The sequence below is a fragment of the Cherax quadricarinatus genome, chromosome 42, assembly GCF_038502225.1.
Source record: "Cherax quadricarinatus isolate ZL_2023a chromosome 42, ASM3850222v1, whole genome shotgun sequence".
Lineage (NCBI taxonomy): Eukaryota > Metazoa > Arthropoda > Malacostraca > Decapoda > Parastacidae > Cherax > Cherax quadricarinatus.
The window spans coordinates 87049-101861 of record NC_091333.1 but is presented as its reverse complement, the minus strand read 5'-3'; the positions used below and the strand labels follow the sequence as shown (position 1 = coordinate 101861).

The 14813-nt window shown below is 38.9% G+C and overlaps 1 protein-coding gene across 4 annotated transcripts in view; it reads left to right on the top strand.

Moving 5' to 3' along the window:
* The window catches only part of LOC128695558 (ER degradation-enhancing alpha-mannosidase-like protein 2), an 81446-nt gene that overhangs the window by 16712 nt on the left and 49921 nt on the right, over positions 1-14813 (top strand). For all 4 annotated transcript variants that reach the window (XM_053786234.2, XM_053786235.2, XM_053786232.2 and 1 more), the window contains 2 exons: positions 8666-8805; positions 13636-13747. In XM_053786234.2, the coding sequence (XP_053642209.2) occupies positions 8666-8805; positions 13636-13747 (252 nt within the window). The remainder of the gene's footprint in view (positions 1-8665; positions 8806-13635; positions 13748-14813) is intronic.

Sequence of the window (14813 nt, the reverse complement as noted above, 5' to 3'; positions counted from 1 at the left end):
AGCAGGGGGGGATATAGTGTTGGAGTGGTTGGTACTTTTGTTTAATAAATGTATGAAAGAGGGGAAGGTACCTAGGGATTGGCAGAGAGCATGTATAGTCCCTTTATATAAAGGGAAAGGGGACAAAAGAGACTGTAAAAACTATAGAGGAATAAGCTTACTGAGTATACCAGGAAAAGTGTACGGTAGGGTTATAATTGAAAGAATTAGAGGTAAGACAGAATGTAGGATTGCGGATGAGCAAGGAGGTTTTAGAGTGGGTAGGGGATGTGTAGATCAGGTGTTTACATTGAAGCATATATGTGAACAGTATTTAGATAAAGATAGGGAAGTTTTTATTGCATTTATGGATTTAGAAAAGGCATATGATAGAGTGGATAGAGGAGCAATGTGGCAGATGTTGCAAGTATATGGAATAGGTGGTAAGTTATTAAATGCTGTAAAGAGCTTTTATGAGGATAGTGAGGCTCAGGTTAGGGTGTGTAGAAGAGAGGGAGACTACTTCCTAGTAAAAGTAGGTCTTAGACAGGGATGTGTAATGTCACCATGGTTGTTTAATATATTTATAGATGGGGTTGTAAAGGAAGTAAATGCTAGGGTGTTTGGGAGAGGGGTGGGATTAAATTATGGGGAATCAAATTCAAAATGGGAATTGACACAGTTACTTTTTGCTGATGATACTGTGCTTATGGGAGATTCTAAAGAAAAATTGCAAAGGTTAGTGGATGAGTTTGGGAATGTGTGTAAAGGTAGAAAGTTGAAAGTGAACATAGAAAAGAGTAAGGTGATGAGGGTGTCAAATGATTTAGATAAAGAAAAATTGGATATCAAATTGGGGAGGAGGAGTATGGAAGAAGTGAATGTTTTCAGATACTTGGGAGCTGACGTGTCGGCGGATGGATTTATGAAGGATGAGGTTAATCATAGAATTGATGAGGGAAAAAAGGTGAGTGGTGCGTTGAGGTATATGTGGAGTCAAAAAACGTTATCTATGGAGGCAAAGAAGGGAATGTATGAAAGTATAGTAGTACCAACACTCTTATATGGGTGTGAAGCTTGGGTGGTAAATGCAGCAGCGAGGAGACGGTTGGAGGCAGTGGAGATGTCCTGTTTAAGGGCAATGTGTGGTGTAAATATTATGCAGAAAATTCGGAGTGTGGAAATTAGGAGAAGGTGTGGAGTTAATAAAAGTATTAGTCAGAGGGCAGAAGAGGGGTTGTTGAGGTGGTTTGGTCATTTAGAGAGAATGGATCAAAGTAGAATGACATGGAAAGCATATAAATCTATAGGGGAAGGAAGGCGGGGTAGGGGTCGTCCTCGAAAGGGTTGGAGAGACGGGGTAAAGGAGGTTTTGTGGGTAAGGGGCTTGGACTTCCAGCAAGCGTGCGTGAGCGTGTTAGATAGGAGTGAATGGAGACGAATGGTACTTGGGACCTGACGATCTGTTGGAGTGTGAGCAGGGTAATATTTAGTGAAGGGATTCAGGGAAACCGGTTATTTTCATATAGTCGGACTTGAGTCCTGGAAATGGGAAGTACAATGCCTGCACTTTAAAGGAGGGGTTTGGGATATTGGCAGTTTGGAGGGATATGTTGTGTATCTTTATATGTGTATGCTTCTAGACTGTTGTATTCTGAGCACCTCTGCAAAAACAGTGATAATGTGCGAGTGTGGTGAAAGTGTTGAATGATGATGAAAGTATTTTCTTTTTGGGGATTTTCTTTCTTTTTTGGGTCACCCTGCCTCGGTGGGAGACGGCCGACTTGTTGAAAAAAAAAAAAAAAAAAAAATAATACGAGGTAGCCAAGGTGGAGGTTTATAAGAATAATAATCTTGAAGATGCACATAATAAAAACAGTATTACAAATAATGGTTCAAGCAGTAATATTTCATGGATTGGCAGATGTTTAATAGACTAGAGGTCATATAATTTATTATAATAACTGATTTGGTAGATAAAAGACTGTTGGGTAGACTTCAGGATATACATGTTTATAAAGGGGCCACAGATATATGAAATCACTTTTTAGTTGTAACTGCAGTGAGAGTAGAAGGTAGATGGGATACAAGGAAAATGGAAGCAGCAAGTAAAAGAGAGGTGAAGGTTTATAAACTGAAGGAGGAGGCAGTTAGGGTAAGATATAAACAACTGTTGGAGGACAGATGGGCTAGTGTGAGTATAGGCAGTCGGATAGAAGATGTATGGGGAAAGTATAAGAATATAGTGTTAGAGTGCTCAGCAGAAGTTTGTGGTTACAGGAAAGTGGGTGAGAGAGGGAAGAAGAGCAATTGGTGGAATAATGTAAAGAGAGTAGTAAGAGAAAAAGTTTGCATATGAGAGGTTTTTACAAAGTAGAAGTGATGCAAGGAGGGAGGAGTAAGCAAGCTAGTAAGACATTTTGGCTATGTTTTGTTCACCAGGAGCTTTAACCGTTTGACTGTTTACGCCGTATAAATGCGTCTTATGCGCCACTGTTTCTGACGTATATATACTCAATAATTCTAGCGGTAGTAGGTTGGTAGACAGCAACCACCCAGGGAGGTACTACCGTCCTGCCAAGTGAGTGTAAAACGAAAGCCTGTAATTGTTTTACATGATGGAAGGATTGCTGATGTCTTTTGTCTGTCTCATAAATATGCAAGATTACAGGTATGTCTTGCTACTTCTACTTACACTTAGGTCACACTACACATACATTTTTTTTTTTTTTCAACAAGTCGGCCGTCTCCCACCGAGGCAGGGTGACATACATGTACACATACATGTACACATACATGTACACATTTATTTATACACACTCATCTGAGTTTTCTTTGATTTTATCTTAATAGTTCTTGGTCTTATTACTTTTCCTTTTATATCCATGGGGAAGTGGAATAAGAATCTTTCCTCCGTAAGCCTTGTGTGTTGTAAAAGTCAACTAAAATGCCGGGAACAATGGGTTAGTAACCCCTTTTCCTGTAAAGATTACTAAAAAGAATAAGAAGAAGAAAATTGTCAAAGTGGGAAGTCTGAATGTGCGTGGATGTTGTGCAAATGATAAGAAAGAGATGATTGTGGATGTTATGAATGAGAAGAAGCTGGATGTCCTGGCTTTAAGTGAAACAAAGCTGAAGGGGGTGGGAGAGTTTCAATGGAGAGGAATAAATGGGATTAGGTCAGGGGTTTCAAATAGAGTTAGAGCTGAAGAAGGAGTAGCAATAATGTTGAAGTATAAGCTATGGCAGGAAAAGAGGGACTATAAATGTATTAATTCAAGGATTATGTGGAGTAAAATAAAGATTGGATGTGAAAAGTGGGTTATAATAAGCGTGTATGCACCTGGAGAAGAGAGAAGTGTAGAGGAGAGAGAGAGAGAGAGATTTTGGGAAATGTTGAGTGAATGGGTGGGGAGTTTTGAATCAAGTGTGAGAGTAATGGTGATTGGGGATTTCAATGCTAAAGTGGGTAAAAATGTTATGGAGGGAGTAGTAGGTAAATTTGGGGTGCCAGGGGTAAATGTAAATGGGGAGCCTTTAATTGAGCTATGTGTAGAAAGAGATTTGGTAATAAGTAATACATATTTTATGAAAAAAGAGGATAAATAAATATACAAGGTATGATGTAGCAAGTAATGAAAGTTTATTAGATTATGTATTGGTGGATAAAAGGTTGATGGGTAGGCTCCAGGATGTACATGTTTATAGAGGGGCAACTGATATATCGGATCATTATTTAGTTGTAGCTACAGTTAGAGTAAGAGGTAGATGGGAAAAGAGGAAGGTGGCAACAAGTAAGAGGGAGGTGAAAGTGTATAAGCTAAGGGAGGAGGAAGTTCGGGTGAGATATAAGCGACTATTGGCAGAAAGGTGGGCTAGTGCAAAGATGAGTAGTGGGGGGGTTGAAGAGGGTTGGAATAGTTTTAAAAATGCAGTACGTATTAGAATGTGGGGCAGAAGTTTGTGGTTATAGGAGGGTGGGGGCAGGAGGAAAGAGGAGTGATTGGTGGAATGATGAAGTAAAGGGTGTGATAAAAGAGAAAAAGGTAGCTTATGAGAGGTTTTTACAAAGCAGAAGTGTTATAAGAAGAGCAGAGTATATGGAGAGTAAAAGAAAGGTAAAGAGAGTGGTGAGAGAGTGCAAAAGGAGAGCAGATGATAGAGTGGGAGAGGCACTGTCAAGAAATTTTAATGAAAATAAGAAAAAATTTTGGAGTGAGTTAAACAAGTTAAGAAAGCCTAGGGAAAGTATGGATTTGTCAGTTAAAAACAGAGTAGGGGAGTTAGTAGATGGGGAGATGGAGGTATTAGGTAGATGGCGAGAATATTTTGAGGAACTTTTAAATGTTAAGGAAGAAAGAGAGGCAGTAATTTCATGCACTGGTCAGGGAGGTATACCATCTTTTAGGAGTGAAGAAGAGCAGAATGTAAGTGTGGGGGAGGTACGTGAGGCAATACGTAGAATGAAAGGGGGTAAAGCAGCTGGAACTGATGGGATCATGACAGAAATGTTAAAAGCAGGGGGGGATATAGTGTTGGATTGGTTGGTACTTTTGTTTAATAAATGTATGAAAGAGGGGAAGGTACCTAGGGATTGGAGGAGAGCATGTATAGTCCCTTTATATAAAGGGAAAGGGGACAGAAGAGACTGTAAAAGTTATAGAGGAATAAGTTTACTGAGTATACCAGGAAAAGTGTACGGTAGGGTTATAATTGAAAGAATTAGAGGTAAGACAGAATGTAGGATTGCGGATGAGCAAGGAGGTTTCAGAGTGGGTAGGGGATGTGTAGATCAAGTGTTTACATTGAAGCATATATGTGAACAGTATTTAGATAAAGGTAGGGAAGTTTTTATTGCATTTATGGATTTAGAAAAGGCATATGATAGAGTGGATAGAGGAGCAATGTGGCAGATGTTGCAAGTATATGGAATAGGTGGTAAGTTATTAAATGCTGTAAAGAGTTTTTATGAGGATAGTGAGGCTCAGGTTAGGGTGTGTAGAAGAGAGGGAGACTACTTCCTGGTAAAAGTAGGTCTTAGACAGGGATGTGTAGTGTCACCATGGTTGTTTAATATATTTATAGATGGGGTTGTAAAGGAAGTAAATGCTAGGGTGTTCGGGAGAGGGGTGGGATTAAATTTTGGGGAATCAAATTCAAAATGGGAATTGACACAGTTACTTTTTACTGATGATACTGTGCTTATGGGAGATTCTAAAGAAAAATTGCAAAGGTTAGTGGATGAGTTTGGGAATGTGTGTAAAGGTAGAAAGTTGAAAGTGAACATAGAAAAGAGTAAGGTAATGAGGGTATCAAATGATTTAGATAAAGAAAAATTGGATATCAGATTGGGGAGGAGTATGGAAGAAGTGAATGTTTTCAGATATGTACTTGGGAGTTGATGTGTCGGCGGATGGATTTATGAAGGATGAGGTTAATCATAGAATTGATGAGGGAAAAAAGGTGAGTGGTGCGTTGAGGTATATGTGGAGTCAAAAAACGTTATCTATGGAGACAAAGAAGGGAATGTATGAAAGTATAGTAGTACCAACACTCTTATATGGGTGTGAAGCTTGGGTGGTAAATGCAGCAGCGAGGAGACGGTTGGAGGCAGTGGAGATGTCCTGTCTAAGGGCAATGTGTGGTGTAAATATTATGCATAAAATTCGGAGTGTGGAAATTAGGAAAAGGTGTGTAGTTAATAAAAGTATTAGTCAGAGGGCAGAAGAGGGGTTGTTGAGGTGGTTTGGTCATTTAGAGAGAATGGAACAAAGTAGAATGACATGGAAAGCATATAAATCTATAGGGGAAGGAAGGAGGGGTAGGGGTCGTCCTCGAAAGGGTTGGAGAGAGGGGGTAAAGGAGGTTTTGTGGGCAAGGGGCTTGGACTTCCAGCAAGCATGCGTGAGCATGTTAGACAGGAGTAAATGGAGACGAATGGTACTTGGGACCTGACGATCTTTTGGAGTGTGAGCAGGGTAATATACAGTGGACCCCCGGTTAACGAACTTTTTTCATTCCAGTAGTATGTTCAGGTGCCAGTACTGACCGAATTTTTTCCCATAAGGAATATTGTGAAGTAGATTAGTCCATTTCAGACCCCCAAACATACACGTACAAACGCACTTACATAAATACACTTACATAATTGGTCGCATTTGGAGGTGATCGTTAAGCGGGGGTCCACTGTATAGTGAAGGGATTCAGGGAAACCGGTTATTTTCATATAGTCGGACTTGAGTCCTGGAAATGGGAAGTACAATGCCTGCACTTTAAAGGAGGGGTTTGGGATATTGGCAGTTTGGAGGGATATGTTGTATATCTTTATATGTGTATGCTTCTAAACTGTTGTATTCTGAGCACCTCTGCAAAAACTGTGATAATGTGTGAGTGTGGTGAAAGTGTTGAATGATGATGAAAGTATTTTCTTTTTGGAGATTTTCTTTCTTTTTTGGGTCACCCTGCCTCGGTGGGAGACGGCCGACTTGTTGAAAAAAAAAAAAAAATTCTAGCGGCTTCAAATCAAGCGGGAGAAAGCTAGTAGGCCCACATGTGAGAGAATGGGTCTGTGTGGTCAGTGTGCACCACATAAAAAAAATCCTGCAGCACACAGTGCATAATGAGAAAAAAAAACTGATCGTTTTTTTGGACTAAAACGCCGACTTTGAGGTGTATTTTCGTATAGTATTTATCGTTGTATTTGCATTTCATGGTCTTAGGTGATAAAATGGAAAACAGACTACAGAAATAGAGATGATTTTCATTACTTTGATGATGAAAACGACCTTGAAACTGAGCTCAAAGTAGCGGAAATGTTCGATTTTTACCAATGTTCAGGAGTAAACAAATCATACCAGACGTCCAATACACGTCAACTGGGGAGTCTAATATTCTTTCTCTAGTGCACTGATATTATTTATACCATTTTTACAATAATGCAGTAGTCTGCATAACAGTAAATTTTGTATTTTTTTGTATGAATAAAAAATCTAAATCTTTATTTCAACACATCGGCCGTATCCCACCGAGGCGGGGTGGCCCAAAAGGAAAAACCAAAGTTTCTCCTTTTACATTTAGTAGTATATACAGGAGAAGGGTTCCTAGCCCCTTGCTCCCAAAAAATCTAAATAGAAAGCAAAAATAATATAAGAGGGGCCTAGAGATGTGACTAATGAACAGAGGATATGTTATTTTAGTGCCAAGAATGTCTACCTTGTTTACTCTGGACCCTATTTTGAAATTGGCATCTTTTTTAATTTGTGTGAAATTGGCCAAATTGCCAATTTCTGACCACTATATTGGGTTACCTGGAGGTTATTCCGGGTAGTTCAAATTGGAAAATGGGTGGTTTCTTGTACTCAGCTGATAGATAAAATGGAGTTCTAAAGAAATAGCTATGAGTTTGGTCAACTGGAACAACGGAATTGGCTGAAAACAGGGCTCAAAGTCGGTGAAATCGCTGATACGCATATGTCGCCGAGACCGCTAACTTCGCGGGAGCGTAATTCCGTGAGTTTTCGACCAAATTTCAAACTTTTGGTGTCATTACCATCGGGAAAAGATTCTCTATCATTTCATAAGAAAATTTTTTTTTTTTTTTTTTTTCCCAAAATTTATCGACATAGAATGACAGTTTCAGAAAGGGGCTTGCGACAGTCAAAGGGTTAAGTGAGTACAAACGGTACAATGCAAGGACACAGAAGATGTGTATAGAAAGTAAAGTGAAATGCCTGAAAGGTAGGGGATTCTTGAAGGTGGTAAGCATTAGTGTTGGTGATAATAGTAGTCCTAGGAAAGGTTGGAGGGAGGTGGTAAAGGAAATATTACATGCCAGGTGCTTAGACATGCACCAAGTATGTGTGAGTGTGTTAGAAGTGAATGGAAGCAAGTAGTTTTTATGACTTGACATGCTGTTGTGGTGTGAGCAAGGTAACATTTATGAAGGGATTCAGGGAAACAGGTTAGGTGTACTTGAATTCTAGAGGTGGGAACTACAGTGCCTGCACTCTGAAGGAGGAGTGGGGATATATGCAGTTTTGAGGAGCATTTGAATTGTGGTATCGGCATGTCTCTAGCAAGACAGTGAGGGAGTGAATAATGGTGGAAGTGTTAATTTTTTGGGTCACCCTACCTCACTGGGAGATGGCCACTGTGTTAAAATAAAAAATTCTCTTTGAATGTATGCAATGATTATAGCTGCTGATCAGAATTAATAAGTAATTAATTAATTCAAAAGTGCCAGTTTCATAAATGCAGAACACTGTTAGGACCTATTGTATTACAATGTTCTCCATTTCATATGGTGACTTTTTTGGGGGTTTAAATCCACAATATCAAGTAAGTCCTCTTTTGTGAATGCATTCTGGAACTCCATGTTTAATATATAAAAAATTTTTGCCTCTGATTTTATGATATTGTCTTCATCCTTAATTCTTTGTATTGTGTCTTTCACACTTTTTTTTTTTTAAACCTGAACCTGGTTCTTCCTTGCTCTTGTGTACTATTCAATTTTCAGTTTCTTTCCTCTTTTCTTCTTACCTTTGGATGTGTATAGTTGTTAGTGTATACAAAATGGGATAATACTGTTGGTTCAATTTTTCAATTTTTGTCCTTATTGCGTTTAATAATTTTTTCCTTTATTTAATTATTCACCATTTTGCATTAACATTCGTATTATTATTAACAGGAATGCCATATGGCACAGTGAATCTGAGAGATGGTGTGCCAGAGGGTGAGACACCTATCACCTGTACAGCTGGTGTAGGCACATATATTATAGAATTTGGCACACTTTCCAGACTTACGGGTGATCCAGTGTATGAGGAGGTAAGGAAATTAAGTGCATTTGAAATACACAATACGTACATATTGGTAATACATAATATTTTATCTTAAATATTTCATTCATAATAAGTGTGCTATAGTTTTAATAAGGCATTAATTGATATGAGGTTGTTCGTGTAGTGAATATTTGAAGATGGCAAATGTATACTGCAAGCATTGAGCAGTGTGTCCATACAACGTGCTTCAATGAGAGCTTTTTTTAATGTACAATACTAATTTTTTTTTTTTAATCATACTGGCAGTCTCCTACCAAGGTAGGGTGACTTGAAAAACAGGAAACACATTCACCATCATTCATTCAATTGCTGTTTTGCTAGAAGAGTGTTGGCATCACAGTTCATAAGACCCTTTGAACTGCAACACCTTCACCCTTCCTTTAGAGTGCAGGCACTGTACTTCCCACCTCCAGGACTCAAGTCTGACAAACCTATTTCCATAAATTCCTTCATAAATGTTACATTGCTCACACTCCAACAGCACATCAAGCCATAAAAGCCTGTTTCAGCTCGCTCTTATCTAACATGCCCACACAAGCCTGTTGGATTTTAAGCCCCTAGCAGTCAAAACCTCACTTTCTCCCTCTCATACCCTGGGATGACCCTTTACCCTTCTTTCATTCCACTCCAAATTTATTTACCCTCTTAGTCATCCTGTTCTGCTCCATCCTCTCTAAATACCCAGACCACCTCAACAACCCTTTCTCCTTTTGGTAACCCCACACCATCTTCTAATCTCCATTCACGGAATTCTCTACATAAAACACATTTCTCTTAAACATGATGTCTCCACTTCATCCAGCCTCCTTTATACAGCAAAATTTAAAATCTATGCCTTATACCCATCTGAAAGTGTGGATACCAGTATACTCTAGTACATTCCTATTTTTGTAACCATAAATGTACTTCTTTCCACAGATGCCTCAACATACCACGTATCTCCCCCTCCCCCCCTCGTCTTTTATGTATCTTTCATAGTCCCTTCTGCCAACACGTCCACTTCCAAGTATCTGAATGCATTCACTTCCTCCATAGTCTCTCCCTCCAGTCTGATATCCAACCTTTCAATGCCTATACGTTTTGTTGCTCTCATCACTTTGTTCTTTTCTGTGTTCCCTTTTAATTTTATTCTTTTGCATACCCTCCAAAATTCCTTTACCAATCATTGCAACTCTTCCCAATACCCTAGCATTCATTTCTTTTGAAACCCTAAAATAATAAAAATGGAACAATACCATGACTGGCACAGTATACACAGAACCTAGACATAGCAGATTGAATCTTATGAGAACATTTGGGTTTGACTTGGATCATTACCTAGTCACACAGAGAAACGTGAAGGAAGCTAAAATATATACGAGAGGGGGTGGGGTTGGGAGTGGTAAAACTGGAGGAGGGAGTAGTGTTATTGTAGTAGTGGTAGTAGTAATAGTAGTAATGTAGCAGTGATAGAGGTGACAATAAAAAGGTAGTAGTAGTGAAAAAAGAGGCAGAGAGTGGAGTATTAGTGAAGAAATAGTAGCAGTAATAGTGGAGATAGTATATAGGACCAAGAGAACTGACAAGCACTGCAAGAGAGCTAATGACCCGCAGGGTTAGGACAAAATCCCAGTGGGACAATACATCCCCTTTCCCCATTGTGTAGAATCTACTACTACCTTCTTATTGCCAATTCTATCAGCAGCATGGTCATCAGAAGTAATTTCTCCATGAAATTTAATGTCATAAAGCTGATGTGGCATTTTGAAATTGAAACCACCCTGCTCTGAATGAACACTTTTTTTTTTTTTTGCAGGCTTTCCTTCCTACTCACATACTTTATTATAGTATGATAAGGAGGGGTGTTAATATGTTGCAGTTTTTTCTTTTAACTGTAGTGTAGGCATGCCTCTGGCAAGACAGCGATGGAGTGAATGATGATAAAAGCGTTTCTTCTTTCTCCCATATATTATAAGGGAACGAAGTAGGACACCTTTCTTGTTTTTCTGTTTTGTCCAATCACTCACTAATTTTTCCATTTTATTTAACTGTATTGACCTCTTGAACATTCTTTTTAACATGTTAGTATCAGGGCTACTCAAAGCATATGCTCTTATTTTCACCTCATTGTCTCAAATCGAACAAAGTGTCACATCTCTAACACCAAATACACAGGCCACCTCACCCTCATGAGCACCGCCTTTCAGCATGTCTATCACTTCTGTTTTCTACAAAATAGGTGTGTTTTCATACTCAGGCTTTTTCTTTGCTGCTCCAGCATGACTGGTAGACCTTTTCAGTGTTATTTTAATACCTTAAATGATATGGAGTGATGAAAATATCCAAAATATGGAGAGAGTGAGTTTGTGTTTGTTTGTGCATGCACATGAGTGTGTGTGTGAGAGGGTGAGAGTTAGTGAGTTGTCTATAAATTGGTCACATGGGTGGGCATGAACAGGAGTGAAGCTAGGCCTCCCTAAAACAATGAAAATTCCCATAGCATGGAAGGAAATTTTCTGAGGGGAAACCAACTTGATAAAAAAATTTGCTTGCTTTATGCACAAAGCAGGACTGTGTACCTATATTTAATTTTTTTTTTTCAACAAGTCGGCCGTCTTCCACCGAGGCAGGGTGACCCAAAAAGAAAGAAAATCCCCAAAAAGAAAATACCTTCATCATCATTCAGCACTTTCACCTCACTCATACATATCACTTACGTACGATAATTTAGAAGTCCCTCCAAACTGTCAATACCCCAGACCTCTCCTTTAAAGTGCAGGTATTGTACTTCCCATTTCCAGGACTCAAGTCTGGTTAAATCTATAATAACTGGTTTCCCACCCAGCGAGGTACAACCATCTTGCCGAGTGAGTGTGAAACGGAAACCTGTGATTGTTTTACATGATGTTTGGATTGCTGGTGTCTTTTTATGTTTCATAAACACACAGGATAACAGGTATGTCTTGCTACTTCTACTTACATTTAGGTCACACTACACATGCATGTACATGCATACATAGTGGAACCTCAGTTTTCGTTTGCCTTGGTTTTCGTTGAATTCGGTTTTCAACGACTTTTTTCGTCAAAATTTTGTCCCAGTTTTCGTTCATCACCTCAGTTTTTGTTGGTCTCCCATACTGAACGTGTCTGCCTGCTCGTGCCCACACAAAGCATCCCACACGTTCTGAGTCAGTCTAGCTTTGTTTCTCGTCGAGTGAGCATTACCCTGCTCGTTCATCCAAAACATTTCGTAATAATCCATTGTTTTTTGTGCTTGTTTATTGAATGTGACTGCTAAATAAGCCACCATGGAGCTTTGGGGAAGTCCATGGGGTTGGATGTGAGTGGCCAGGATTTGGAAGAGTTGGTGGATGACCACAGGGAAGAGCTAACCACTGAAGAGCTGTAACATCTTCAACTGGAACAGAACAGATTGCAACTGAGGAAATTGCTTCAGAGGAGGAGGAAGAGGGAGGGGAGAATGTGCCTTCTTCAGTGATTAAGGACACATGTGCAAAGTGGAGTGAGTTGAAAAGTTTTATGGAGAAATATCACCCTAACAAAGCTGTTGCAAGCCGTGTCTGCAACATGTTCAGTGACAGTGCCTTGTCCCATTTTAGGCAAATCTTGGAGATGCCAGAAACAGACCTCTCTGGACAGATTTTTTGTGTGACAAGGGTCCAGTGCCAGTAAAAGACAAAGAAGGGAAGTAACCCCGGATAGGGACTTGATACCTGAAAGTCCTTATGGAGGGAGATTTCTCTTCCAACCAATAACCTCTTCTCCTCCGTCTCCCCTCCTCGTGTCTTCCATACACCAACAACAAGAGTCTTCAATAAAGGTAAAAGTGATATTAAATGTTCATTTATACATTTCATTAGTCCTTTATATTTATTTCTAATTGTTTTCTGTATGTAAAACTATAGTTATTCTCTATAAAATGTATTTTTTGTTAATACTTTTGGGTGTCTGGAATGGATTAATTGGATTTACATTATTTCTTATGAAAGATATTGCTTCATTTTTCGTCAAATTCGGTTTTCGTCAGACATTCTGGAATGAATTATGACAAAAACCAAGGTTCCACTGTATATACATGCCCATCTGGGTGTGGGTGGGTGCGAGTTGGACCTGACTAGCTTGTGCTGCTGGGTCTGGTGCCGTGCTCCTTCCTTGAGTGGAGGTGACCAGACTCGGTGGGTCATTGGGCTAATCTGGGGACGGGGGTCATGGACTTGCTCTGCATGGGTCAGTAGGCCTGTTGCAGTATTCCTTCTTTCTTATGTTCTTATGTTGTGGGTGTGTTTCTTTATTTCCACTTATCTCCATGGGAAAGTGGAAAAGAATTCTTCCTCCATAAGCCATGCATGTCTTAAGAGGCAGCTAAAGTGCTGGGAGCAAGGGGCACTTAACTCCTTCTTCTGTATACATTACTAAAGTTAAAAAGAGAAGCTTTTTTTCTTTTTGGGTCACCCTGCTTCGGTAGGATATGGCCAGTTTGTTAAAAGGAGCTGTTTCCCACCAAGGCAGGGTGACCTGAAAAAGAAGAAACACTTTCATTATCATTCACTCCATCACTCTTGCCAGAGGAATGCCTTCACTACAGTTAAAAAAACTGCATCATATCAACACCCCCTCCTCCAGTACAGATACTGTACTTCCCACCTCTACAACTCAAGTCCGGCTAACTGGTTTCCCTGAATCCCTTCATAAATGAGAAGTCTTACTGTACTCTAAATATTAATACCTAAGAACATATTCATTGGCTCTAATAACTGTAACCTGAGATTAATCTTGAATACATTTTTTTTTTGTGATTTGATGTTTTGATTTTTAGGTGGCTATGCGTGCTCTGCATGGTATTTGGGATCACCGTTCTTCAATTAACCTTGTTGGCAATCACATTGATGTTTTAACAGGAAGATGGGCAGCTCAGGATTCTGGAATAGGTAGGTTACAGAACTGTACTATTTACTGAAAAAAATGTAATCAAAAGTATTATCCCCCTTAACCCTTTCAGGGTCCAAGGCCCAAATCTGGAGTCACGCACCAGTGTCCAAGAATTTAAAAAAAAAAAATTTGTTATTTTTTCTTATGAAATCGTAGAGAATCTTTTTGTGAAGGTAATAAAACAAAAAGTACGAAATTTGGTGGAAAATTGACGAAATTATGCTCTCGCGAATTTTGATGTGTCAGCGATATTTACGAATCGGCGATTTTGCCGACTTTGACTCCCATTTTAGGCCAATTACATTATTCCAATCAACCAAATTCTTAGCTATTTCACTAGTATTACTTCTGTTCTATCGATTGAGCACAAGAAATCGCCAAGTCAACTGTTTCAACTACAAAATAAAGTGATCGGAAATTGTTAATTTGGCCAATTTAACACAAAGTTCAAAATATTCCAATTTCAAAATAGGGTTCAGAATGAACAATGTAGGCATTCCTGGCACTAAACTAACATTTCCTCTGTTCATTAGTTATGTTTTGAGGCTTTACAAATAAATTCCATTTTGATTTTTTATTCACATAATGAATTTTTATTCACACCAAAAAATAGAAGATTTACTGTTATGCAATACTGTAATAATTGTATAAATATCATCACCATATTTGTGAATGTATATTAGACCCACCAGCTGATGTGTATTAGACGTGTGAGGTCGTTTGTTTACTCTTGAATATAGGCAAAAATTTAACATTTCTGCTACTTTGAGCTCAGTTTCAAGCCATTTCCAGTGCTAAAACCAATCAAAATCATCTCTATTTCTGTAATATGTGTTCCATTCTATCAAATGAGACCAAGAAATCGCAAATACAACTATAAAAAACATACGAAAAAACACTGCAAAGTTGCTGTTTTAATCGAAAAATCATGATTTCATTTTTTTTCTCTCATTATACACAGTGTGCTGCAGGATCTGTTTTATGTGGTGCACACATACCACATAGATGTATTCTCTCATATCTAGGCCCAAATGTACCACTCACAGTTTATCAGAGTGAGCTGAG